Source organism: Gallinula chloropus (genome assembly GCF_964237585.1).
Source record: "Gallinula chloropus genome assembly, chromosome: 6".
Taxonomy (NCBI): Eukaryota; Metazoa; Chordata; class Aves; order Gruiformes; family Rallidae; genus Gallinula; species Gallinula chloropus.
The window spans coordinates 13,365,731-13,378,929 of NC_140091.1; the positions used below are offsets into that span (position 1 = coordinate 13,365,731).

Genomic DNA, 13,199 nt, shown 5'->3' on the forward strand with positions numbered 1-13,199 from the left:
CTGATCCAGCAAAACTTGCACCTCAAGTACTCCTTTTGATTTCAGTAGATCTATGTATGCTCCTAAGGTTAAACACAGGACAAGTGTTTCAAAACCAGGAGCCTCAGAGGAAGACAACTGCTTGACTGAAAGAGCTGTGAGTAGAGAAAACTGCTGCAATTACAATTTTACATGGTATGGAGGCATATGACCTTGCATGAAATCCATATTCTTCTGTGTGAGTGATTTCTACCACTTTTAATTTGAACCTACAAGGTCTGGATTCCAAATTTCTCCATCAAGTGACAAAGTTGTGAAAGCATCTTCTCCCCACAGCCTTCAGAATCATAGTGCCAGTTTAGCAGATCTCAGTCTTTTTGATAATTAAATAAAACAAGAACCAGATCTTTTTGAAAGTATTCACAAAATAATCTTTCACTTATAAAATGGCTGTCCCACCATTCTCATATCAGATCTGACCTCAACTCTTTAAATCTAAACAATTCTTTAAAAGTTATAAAAATAAAGAATTGATTAATATACAAATACATATTTCAGAGTGATAAGAGAATAATATTAAACAAATTCCTTTTTTAATCTACTTTAAATTAAAAGAAGAGTTTTTCAAAAGTCTGAGCTGAAGCAGATCTTTATCTAGTGACTCTTTAATGGAACCCATTCCCTGCAGATGGCCACATACAACTTAGTATAAGCAGCTCATTACTACAAAAAAGGAATTGAACATGTTTCAACTAGCAAAGCTATTCACAAAGTCTGCTCTGCCAGTTGGTTTTTGGTATCTTGCTTTCAAGAACTGCAGATATTTCTAATATTAGAAAGGAAACCTAAGTCATGAAAAGTCTTGAGCTTCTTTGGAAATTTGCTTCTTTCCTTCGTCTTTACTAGTATCTGTTTTCCAATAATCAGTTTGCTTTGTACAGTGTATACAGCATAAAATAAATGCTCTGCATGAATGCACACATATGTACAAAACCAGTCAGCAATTCAGTCAGTAGACACGCCTGCTCACCAGGTCACTTCATACTTTCACAATATAATATTTTTCTGTAATATCTATAAAGACATCGTCCAGGTGGGTCCCTTCTTCTACTGAGATGCTCATGCATGTTTTCATTCCATTTATCTCAAGCAGCCGAAACAGCAAGGAACATTTTTGAACAACCTGTAATACTCTTCCTGAATCTGAAATAAAAATACAGAATGAAGATATGAAATAATTATACTAATAGATCTGTATGTCTTTTAGTTTATTTTGTAGTCTTCTGGTTACTAGATGATTTAAGGTAGGGCCAAGTTTTGATATTAGGACAGGATACTAAAGAAAGTATTGTCTCAGAATAGTGTGGTTAATGTGAATTTTGCTGCTAGCTGGAAAGACTGAAAGTGAGTTTTATTGAACGCAGTGCATTATTTCATTGGGTTAATGGCACTATAATGAGTTTCACAATTTAAAATCCCCACATTTTTCAGTGTTAAAACTGTGAGGAAGTATGTGAGAAGGTAAAAATTGGGCAGAGGGTCTGTCTGGGCAACAGCAAAACTTCCCTTCTTCCCTCCTCTTCTCCATCAATGGCACAAGGAATTCCTGCCTTGCTCTGGCAATACAGTCACACCACAACACCACTGCAGGGCTGGGTGCCTGGATGCATAGGTACACAAAATTGTCACTTCCCACAAGGAGTTGGACACCTACCTTCCTAGACAACACGCAAAGGAAAATGAAGATGAACATCCCCTGGAATGCGTTGAAGATTGTAAAAAGATATGCAGTAACCACGGATCCCTGTACAACATGGAGGACCCCGAAGATCCAGGTAGCTCCAAGGAGGAACAGGAGAGCAAGAGCACCTCGGGCACAGGACCTAGACAGGAAGAAAACATTGCAAACAACATACAGGTGCGTGCTATTTCCTTTCACTGTTTTGGATGGTGAGTGCTGCCTTTGCAATTTTTTCTCAGCTGCAAAGATGGGTGAATGCATGGGCTGCTCTTTAGGGTGTGCTGTAACACTATGGCATGAATAGGCTCATGTAATCACTGCAGAAGAGCAAAGGAGTGAAACTGAAGGGCCTTAAAACACTGGCTTCTTTAATCTTTAGATATGTTTTCTCTGGTGTACTGCAGCACCATATGATTTGATTTAAATCTACTGTTAGTGTAATTCCCCAAGGAAAAACATATGTCTGTTATGAAGCATTCCCCCACTTTTCCTCCTCCCCCTTATCCTCCTCAAAAAAATAACCCAGAAAAATGTACAGTATGCTCTTAGGTCAGTCAGTACATGTGCATGACATCAAAGGGTTCTCAGGCTGTCTCTCAGGTTCACTGCAGAAGACAGTGCCAGTTGTAAAACCAGACTTTCTTTCACTCCCCTTTAAAAAAAAAAAAAAATTAAAAATTTGTTTTTAGAACACAAATATCCTCAAACAGTTCCTGGGTCAGCATATTGATGCTTTAAAATTATAGGGACTGATTGGCTATGTTTTTTTTCCCAAACATGCTGTAGAGCCCTGCTCGCAGACTCAAGCAAATTACAGCATGTTGTCTTGGAAATGAAGCCACTGATTACTTTCTTATTCATTCTCAGCCCAGTCATTGCAGGACTTCCTTTGAACAACAGACATTTTTAGCAATGTTCCTCTGAAAATGAATAATTTTCAACTTCATTAAAACCAGCTCACCACATGAAGCTATGACGGGTGAGGAATAAGAGAAAGTAATCAATCAAACAATTGCTAAATCCTAACTATAAATCTAGTGCAATGCATTGAAACTGCAGGAGTGTTCCTAAGCAACACAAACAGTAAGTTGTTTTCAATGTTCCCTGTAGTACACTTCAGCTTTTCCTGCACAAACGGTTTTCAAGGTTCCTATAAATCAGTTTTAAAGAGAGTGAGTTGATGGAAAAATCATAGCAGCATGCAAAGTAAAAATCCTGGAGAGAACCCTCTCCACCCCTCCCCCGCCAGAGGAGCACAATGTCCTACTATAGACTTTTTACAAATAACATGAATGCCTTGATTCTCTTATCACTGAATTACTTGTTACTTCAAGGCAAATATTTTGGTCCCAATTCAGGCATAAGTTTTGGTTTGGCTTGTGTAGAGGCCGTGGAAAGTCCTTAAAAAAGAGGACAAATACTTCTTTAACCTTGCTATCAGGCTTTACCCTCTGGTTGATACAGGCTGTAGACCTCCTACACGTCTCACACAACCCCAGCGTTACTGCAAAAGGTATTGCTCAAGGGGAGTAAGAATGCAAAATCTGCCTCCAAATCTGTATAAGGAGATAACAGGAAAAAACCTAAATCTTTTTTTTTTTTTTCTACAAATCTTCTGCTAATTTTGAATGCTCCCTTTCATCACTGTCTGTATTTAAATGTGCAGAAAGTAGAGTTTGTATTAAAAGGAAAACTTACCGTATATTTTCATAACAACTAACTTCTGGCTTTAACATTGCAGTGTGTCGAAATACTTTATAAATAATCACTCCAAAAGCCAACAAATTAACCTGAAGGGGAACGAAGAAAGGAACTTTTAGTTCAAATCAAGATGCTTTTGGATTTCAGCAACTGTCATATATTTAAATGAAACAAGTCAAATAAAGTTTCTGTGTATGTGAAACCTACAAAAACCTCACCCTTTTCTGATCCACTCTATTAAAAAATATGATTTCTGAAATAAACAGTGAGCAAACAGGGCTGTAACTTTACCTTATCTCAACAGTATCACTACCAACAGTCTGCAAAGGTTTATTGATTTTATTGGTAAATCTCTTTGATTTCCTGCTGAGATTTTTTTCTAAGTAGAGATATTTAAGAAAGAAGAAAAGAAGAGGAAAGAAAAAAGAAAAGAAGAAAAAAAAAGAAAGGAAGGGGAAAGAAAGGAATGAGAAAAGAAAAAGAAAAAGAAAAGAGAAAAGAAAAGAAAAGAAAAGAAAAGAAAAGAAAAGAAAAGAAAAGAAAAGAAAAGAAAAGAAAAGAAAAGAAAAGAAAAGAAAAGAAAAGAAAAGAAAAGAAAAGAGAAAAGAAAAGAAAAGAAAAGAAGAGAAGAGAAGAGAAGAGAAGAGAAGAGAAGAGAAGAGAAGAGAAGAGAAAAGAAAAGAAAAGAAAAGAAAAGAAAAGAAAAGAAAAGAAAAGAAAAGAAAAGAAAAGAAAAGAAAAGAAAAGAAAAGAAAAGAAAAGAAGAGAAGAGAAAAGAAAAGAAGAGAAAAGAAAAGAAAAGAAAAGAAAAAAGAAAAGAAAAGGAAAAGAGAAAAGAGAAAAGAGAAGAGGAGAAAAGGAAAAAGAAAAGGAGAAAAGAAAATAGAAAAAGAAGACAACCAAAAGAGCCCCTTCCCCTCACGGTTTTTCTATTGTGCTGAATTGAGTAGATCTTGACAAAATGTGTGTCTTTTGTTGCTGAATAACATTAATAGCATCTTATGTTCTGAGGTCTTTGGGGTGTGAAAACTTTCAAGTGGCACAAAAAAACTTTGAGGTTTACACAAAGAACTTTTAAAAAACTAACTGGTTGAAAGGCTCCTTGCTGCGTATTCTCTCATATGTTATATTTGTTTCATAGGTGAATAATTTCAGTATGTTTTATTTCCTGCCTTCTCTACAATGGCATCACTTTATTGGAGCTTGAAACAGTAAAAAAGCAACAAAAAGAAGTGGTTTTGCAAATGATGCTCAATTATGGTTCTGAAACTCTGCTCGGCTAGGCTTCACTGGTCTTTCATTTAAATTTATACTATATTCCTTTAACAATGTAGATGGGTTTGCGTTCTTCCTTTTTTTAATTATTTTGCTTTGCAGCATTTAATATCAGAATCTATTAAAAATATTTGTAAATGAATGAAATTTTAGCTGGATCTCATCCAGATCCTATTTGTAGATCCTTGGTTATAATCCCTTGGTTGGTTCCTGTGGGCTTCCAGCTGTAGAAGGAATAGAATTAATGTCTTCCCCAACTTGTTTCTCCAGAAAGACTGTGTGGCTTTCCTTCCTCCTCTTTTTTTCTTTAACCCCCCCCCCCCCACCAAAACCCCTCTGAAATGAAAACAAAAGGCTGCTGTCGGAGCACAGCATCACTGTAAAAAGAATCATTTTCATTTGTTAACACTTGTTATGTACGTCCTTAGAACATTTTTGTTGTGTCAAGGGGGGAGTATCTGATATTAAATGCAGGCTCTGCTCTAATTAGCTGCATGCTCATACTTTAATATGGCATAATGTATTTACAATTTGATAAGACAGGAGATAGAGCTGATTAGCAGTTTAGGGAATTAATCCTTCACTGAATACCTTGTACGTGCACTGATCGTGAGAGCTATTCTGAAGCTCCTTATATTTAAAATTGTAATCTATAATATCTCCTAAACCAGCAATTTTTCAAAGTTAATTATAAGTCAGTCAGCAGTTGTGGGTAATTATATGCAGACTTACTTTTTATCTTATATTTGTTGGTGAATAATGTATCAAATAACGCACACACTGTAATCTGCATAACCCACATAATGTATTTATTAATTTGAAAAGAGTAGGGTGAAATGTGATCAAAGTACCACAAGGACGGAGAATACACACCGCTACTTCTTCAGAAGCAGTTATCAAGATTGCAGGCACAAACCACGCCACCAATCTTCCTCTCTGCTGGCCCGCCACCAAGATCACTAGTGTCAATGAGAGCCTTCCTATTGCCATTAATAGGCTCTGTCAGAAGCTCAGTGGGCCCAACCCCATTATCCTTCCACCACAAAAACCAGCTGCAGAACCTGAGAGGTTTTGCTGAGCCAGGGTGGGGTGGGCTATTGGCAGATGTGGGGCCTCGCAGCAGCATATTCCATTTCTCTTTGTCCCAGCGGGGCTCCTTTACACAAATACTATTTACACTGTCCGTTGCACAGGATAATAGGATTTGGCCCTCTGCATTATAGTAATACCCATTAACTATGATCTTTTCATTCATCAATTCATCCTAATGGGAATAATCTGTACGTATCGGGGGAGCGGGAAAGGTTAACGCCGGCTTCTTGGAGTCAGCTGCCAGAACACAATTATTGTACAATACGTCTCAGGTAGCCTCGCAGGAGGTAGTGTTACAGGGTAATGAGGGTGAGCTTAACTTCTGCAATACCTGCTCATTTCCAAGATTTATTGAAGTCTTACGTCGGTTTTTGCCCTGTTTTGAAGCACTCCATTAATAAAAAATATCTATAGCAAAGTGCATAGACTGACTTTACGCAATGCTCAGCATCTCAAACCAGCAGCTTGTAGGCAACCTTGCAGGTTTCTTTTCAGCCTAAGTTAGAGGCCTCTGGAACTGCATTTTGTCCCTTGTGGATCAAAGTAGGTACCAAGAAAGTAGTCATAACTGTCCTGTGACACTAAAATGCAGCAAAACTTGAGGGAAAACAGTAACAGGAACTCATAGGTAAACCCAGGAGAACAAACTAGCTACTGTTAATAATGCGCCATGTGTGGCCTTTAGAGAGAACTGGTAATCCAATGGGTATCCTAAATTTAACATATTCTGCTTCAACCTGAATTTCTGCATGTTCTTTGCTATGAGCACACCAGTAATCTCAGCAGTTTCTGGGAAATGTGAAGTAAAAAGGTTCACATTCAACAGTTGGACTGGGTAGGACTGAAGGGGAAATGGCCTTTATATAACTGATATTCCCACAGAGCCATAAGGACTTCAACAAATAGGACGGGAAGTCAAATCACCCAAAATGCTTGGCCAAAGATTCAGCCACTTAAGAAATTTGAATTTTTATCCAAAATTGAGCTTCAAATGAGAAGAAACAGAGGCTGTGAAAGTAATCGAAAATATAGATAAGCACTAAGTGTCTTGGACCCACAGGATTTGTCCATCTTTAAACAGAGGGACTTCTGGATGAGACACATTCAAGCATCTAAAAAGGCTTCAGCTGCTACTTATAGCCAAATATTGTGTTTTACACCTACTTGGGTTGTAATCACATGTTTTCATTTTTGTAATTAAATCACAATCTTCAGATCTGGTTGAATAAACCTTCGATGACGTTATAATTAAGGGTGCCTTAAGGTGACAGGCAAGGTGAATGAGAACGAAATGGAAAACATAAGGCATGATGTCTCCAGAGAGGCAGCAAGCTGAAGTAGAGCAAGATGTGCAGGCAAGTGTGAAACCAAACTCAGGACTGGCTTTGCACAGGCCTGGAAAGGGCCAGCCTGGGGACTGCTGCTGCTGCCACACGCTGGCTTTGGGGAGAAGTTACCTGTATAATGAGCATAGCTACTCTGCAGCTTTGGGCAAACCCAAAGCATGAAACGTTGTGGCATGGCCACAGTTTTATCAAGTGAATAATGACATTACAGTGTGACACTGTAAGTTCTTGTGCCTTTGTTTTCAGTGTTATTACATGGCTCAGCAGTCAGAGAAACTGCTGCACGTCCTGAGAGGGGCTTCTCAGCAAGTCTAATAGGCTAAAGGGGAATTGCATTGATTCCAAGCCCAGAACTGAATCCTTGTTCTTATTATTTTTATTTTTTATTTAAAAAAACACCCCAAACTGCTATTGGGCAAACACCACACTCAGCCCTTACTGTTTCACAAAGGAGACCTTTGACTTTCTCCCTGCAAGCCCTGTTCTGTGTGGTGCTGAACACATTCAGCCCTCCCTCCCCCTGAGATTCAGTGGAAATCAGGTTTTACTCAGTGTGCTCAGGTGCACTGTAGGACTAATTTTAATAATTAATCTATTCCTTTTTTTTTTTAACTGGTTAATCAAAGACAAGGGCTGATATAGGAACAGCCTCCACTCATAGCATCTTCAGGGAATAATTTCTCCTTAAAGATATTTGTAAAAGCCTAAAATTATTTTTAGCTTTCTTAAATTCTTGAAGTGTTGTGGTATATTTATGAACAAATGCTCCAAAACCTAAAATATATTTATGTGAAATAGACATTAAATAAGGGCAATTATTAAGATCTCGTGAAGTCAGGATTCTGTAGACATAGGCAACTACATTTATGTGCCTGTATAACCCAGGAGAGTCTCTAAGGAACCATGAATCTGGATGCACCAGTTTTTACTGTGTATTGGTCACTGAGTTTAAAGAGACAATGGTAGGTATTTTGTATGTCTTGGGGAGATTGCCTGTGTGAAGCATCATGAGGATTTAGGGATTTGGAGGAACTTCTGTCCTGATTAAACCAATAGCAGAACTCCTGCTAAATGGTGAAACTCCCATTGGCTCCAATATTGTTGAGGCTTTACTTCTACATGTGATTGAGAGCAGCAGTCTCAAAGGATTCATGGGCAACATTGGGCACTGCTGTGGGTTTCACTCTGGGTGGCACACTTGGGTGTGCCATGTATGCACAATGTGGTAAAAAAGCAGAACCTGCTTTCCTGCTGATGTGTTTTGGGGATTTCCATGGCATAGTTCCCATGTTTTGCGACTGTGGTGTTGGTGGATAAGATACAGTAGGCACACAAAGACAAGTTCAGAGCTGTCTAGAGTGGTGCAAGTCCTAGATTGGATCTGATCCATAGCCACAGCATTGGTCTGGATAATTTCCTCTGGTAAAGAAATTCACAGGAGAGAAAAAGCAATTGCAAATTCAAAGAAATTTCCTGGTGCTTTCCTAATCATCTTGTCAACAATAAGGAGGTTTTGCCAAAGGAATTAGCCTGGGGAGATCTGTTCAGTCAATCAATCATATGTATTTTAGGATAGAATGGAAAAAAACTGTGTGTGGTGTTAACCTACATCCATCTAGAGCTGATGGCTCTGTAAACGTTTGCAGATTTGCATCACTCCCTCTGTCTCAATACTACCACAGCTGACTGAACTGATACGTCTGCATAGGTTTCTGAAAGGAAGGCAGACTGCCCAATGGATCAAGATACTGCTGCTTTGTACTCCTAGGACTTGTAGTCCTAGCAGTTCTGGGACCACTGCAGCAGAATTTCACCCATCTGCAGTTAGCAGAAGAAAATAATAGAGTTGTATGCATATCAAGACATAATAATATTTACTTGGTTCTTTTTCCTAAGATAAGGATACAGAAGAACACTGAGAAACAATCTCGTCTGTTGCCTAAGCAAATTACAAACTTCTCTGTTGATTACTAACTGTATTTTGCAAACTAAGTAATAATATAAAAATGAGCACGTAGGTCCTAAAATGCTAAATGTTCCAAGCTGTTGGAGCTCTGCTAATAGCATATTGCTTAGCAACTGCTATATTTAAAATAGGTCCTTAATTCCACTGTTAAATGTACGTATTTTACATACTGGAAGAGAAACATAATGTTCTATCCTCAAGTAAATATGATGTTAGTGCTTCACACTGCATGAAACTCTCTCTGTGTAGGTACACAATGATAGTTATTTTTAGTTGAGCACTGAATGGTATGAAATGCACAAAATTTAATAAAGCATGCAAAACATCTGCCTGCAAATAAAAATATTTGCACTCATGTTGAAGAGTTGTAGTTTCTTTCATAATTAATTACAATTAAAATCTAAGATACTGAGTGAAGTGATATATATCATCATTTTACCCCATCAAGGTAGCTGACAGCTGTCAAATTTGGCAACTAACAAATCTTCCCCACACACACACTCTTTCTAAGCAAGACAAAAGAGGACTTGAAAGCTCAGAGGGAAGTGGTCCATCTTTCATGGACGTAGCTCAGTTAGCACCTGGACATCTGGCAAAATGAACCATCAGGATGAGAGGCATTCAAGAAAATTTTGTCTGACATTTTTTTGTTGAAAAATGTCAGTTCATTAGCACTAAAGGACATTTACTGTTTTAGAACATACTTTGACCAGGAAGGCTTCCTGACTTGGGTAGCTTTTCTGATTAAAACCAGAAAGGACACTCCTGAACAATGAAAATCCCTGTGGACAGGGCATTTATCCAGGATGTTGGAGACACGGGCACAATTTTCTGTTGTACTTAATATTCAGACGAGGCTATGACCCTTCCTTTCTCCAGCCTCTGTACTAGCTATTCACTGCTATTCCTCCATCAGCCCTGCTGGATCCATTCCATGCCATATAAATAATTAAATATTCACTGGAGCAGGGAGAGATGGATCTCCTTCACCCCCCAGTTCCTTATCCAGGACTATCTAAAGACAGTTCTTTTTTTTAACAGTGGAATAATTGTTTAATGTGAGACTGAGTTTTTGATGCTGTTTCCAATATACAAGTATTTATAGAATGAAAAACGAATTGGTAATTTCATATATGATATCCTTGTGTAAAAGATACTCTCCAGCCTTTCAAAAGTCATTAAAACAGTTTAAATACTGGCCTTTTAAGGCTCTCTAGTGTTACAAAGAAGAGAAGGCATAAGAAAGAGGCAGCTAATTCTAAAGATTCAGACATACTAGTTCTGATTCAATCTGAGCACTTTACATTCAAACTTCAAAAACGAACCCCCCAAATCATTCTCTTCTCCTTTCTTAGTCTCTGTCTCAATAATTGATGAAACCATCTATATGCTGATGTCAGATCTCACAAAAAAGAATGAGAAAATTTCTCCTGCTGCTCTCTTAGGCATATACTTGAATTTTTTACATATATCATATTGAATTTGGCTCTTTCAAAAAATGTCTGAAGTTCAGAGCAGCTGTATCTGTCTCAGTCTTTACAATGACCCTCATTATGAGTGTTTGAATTAATGAGCTTGTGATGGTCTGAATTCTGCCACAGAGAGCAATACATTTCTGTCTTTCTGGCTGTATGGCTAATGGCTGGGTAAAATGACAACATTCAGTGGGTCATCGTTATTTCAGTCAGGGGAGAATGGAATTAAGCTATTAACAATACAACAGTTTAAGCTTCAAAATGAAAATGTATGCCATTTTAATTGCATAAAATTGGACACAAGCTGGCAGTCAAACAGTCTGGGTTTGTCTCCTGACTGATTTATCTCATTATCATGTCCCCGGTGAATATACCTTCTCGAATGCTTTAGGTATACAACAGCAGCCTTATCAAGGAGTAGAACATGTGACAAAGACATTAGCAACCCCCCTCTAGGCTATATTTTTGGGAAGTGTTTTTAATACTGCAGGGGTAGAATTTTACAATTCTAAAATTTTAATAATTTCACTTGTTTTAAAAGTTAAAACATGGCTAAATTTATTTCAAACCCCGTCTCAGAAAATACATAATTTTGTCACAGGGTTGCTCTTTATATATGAACACTTCAAAGTTGTTTTTATACATACCTCAAGCTGCACATTTAGACTAAATTAAATGTCTCCTTTATATTTTTAGAACACTTACAGCAAGCTGTAAATAAATATATAAATACATTTGGTTTCTATATTTTTCATCAAAGAAAACAGCTTCTCAGACTTCTGGATTCAGTGTTGTTTCTTATTGGATTGCAAAGCTAAACACATACTGACCTGAATTTGTTTGTTTAACCTCAGTCCTGCAGCCAAAGGCAGGAGGCATGAGCCAATAGATCTTATCTGACCTCAGCCAGAAACGTAAGCCCAACGAGATCCAGTGGTAGGAATGGCGTCTAACTTGCTCTCAGGGCAATTAATTACTGGATTTATCCTTCCCCTTTTCAAGAAGCTTTTGAGAAGGTGTGTTTAACTGGGAGTTGGTGATGACAGAAATCAGGCTGTTTAATGAACTGATTTGAGGTGCATCAAAGACTTTAGACTGCATGCTACACCTCTCATACCATTTCTTTTCATTAATGCAGTCTGAGGCTGCATCTGGAGTCTTAGCAGGAGCCCTGCAGAAGTATTTTTACCTGGCAAAGAGGAGCGAAATAGTTGCAAATGACCTTTTAGCACAACTAGCTTCCCTAAATGCATGAGATACCAGGAGGGAGGCAGCATCAGGAGCATGACTGTGATGTCTGACAACAGGCTATATTTGCCATTTTGGAGGTATGAATAGTTGGCAGAATGCTGTCCATGCCTTCTACAGTTTCCCAAATCCTTTAAAGGATTTGGCTCTTTGGTTTTTAGAAATATTCACAATTCTGCTGTGCATGCGGTCGCAAAATCCCACGCTGTGGCTTATGATCTTACTCAAAGCCACAAAAACCTCTTTCAATGACCAAGTGACAGTTCCAAATGGAGTATTTACATGGAATTACTAGTGTGAATTTAAATTTGCTTTTCTAAATGTCTGCAAATGATGAATAAAAGGGGCCAGGAGAATAGTGGAAGAAAATCTAATTTGAGTGAGAAAATATATAGTAGGGATGTAGTCATTATAGAATTATTAAGAAGGTCCAAAAGACATCATCTGTCTATGTTATGGTGTCCATTCAATGAACAGTTTAAGGTAAGCACATCTGTTTGCAGTCATTGTGCTTACACCAAGGCAATGTAAAGAATCACCAAGAGACTATTAAGCAATTAAAAAAAAAGTCTGAATCGGAGAGTTGTGTGTTTTTCCTAAAAAGAATCCACTGAGGCTTAATAGGCCTGGGGCCATTAGAACAGTGGGCACAGCGTCTTGCTAGAAGAGAAGGATGGCTGGGACATTAACCTGCACTGAGCTGTGGATGTCTCGTGAAACCTGCACAGCCAGCTGGCACCTGTGGGTGTTCTTTCCCTTCCCCTTGGCATCCACCTGGACTCCCTCACCTGCTGTTTCTGCTTGCCTCACCCTTGACAGCAGAGGACGTGCTTGGCTTTTAAAGTCTTACGTGCTTTCAAATGAATCTGAGAGAGACCTTCTTCTCATGCTTTTACTTGTAATACTGCTAAGTCGATATTTAGAAAACCCCAACTAAGCAAACCCTTTTATATGGAACTTCCTTCTAGGAGTTTTGAGCCTTATGTGATGAATTTGTCTCTATGTAACATCACAGAAAGCAATTTTCATGTTGTAGACTAATGTCCACAGTCTCTTTTTCCAAGAATTTCCAGGGACTTTGGAAGGGGGGCTTTATTGATGCAGGAAAGAAAAAAAACCTTAATTTCATGTCAAAGTCCTGATCTAGTCAAGAAACTTTATCTACTTGGTATGGCACTATGGAAGCTAAAGCTTGGAGATTGAAGCTGGTCCTGGACGCCAAACAGGGCAAGTACTTTGCGACTCAGTCAGTATTTAGCACAGCGTGTATTGTTGTTGCTGAACAACATTGCGGTTTGAACTCATCTGTTTCAACCAAAGTTGCAGAGTCAGTCTCTAATGCCACTATATAATTAATTATCTCCACTTTATCCACA

The 13,199-nt window shown here is 38.2% G+C and overlaps 1 protein-coding gene across 1 annotated transcript in view; it reads right to left on the reverse strand.

Moving 5' to 3' along the window:
• Window positions 1–805: 805 nt before the first annotated feature.
• The window catches only part of ADGRL4 (adhesion G protein-coupled receptor L4), a gene marked incomplete at its 5' end in the record, with an annotated part of 75,399 nt that continues 63,005 nt past the window's right edge, over window positions 806–13,199 (reverse strand). The window contains 3 exon segments of the mRNA XM_084265909.1: window positions 806–1,182; window positions 1,694–1,862; window positions 3,419–3,510. Coding sequence (XP_084122035.1) covers window positions 1,120–1,182; window positions 1,694–1,862; window positions 3,419–3,510 — 324 coding nt within the window. The 3' untranslated portion in view covers window positions 806–1,119.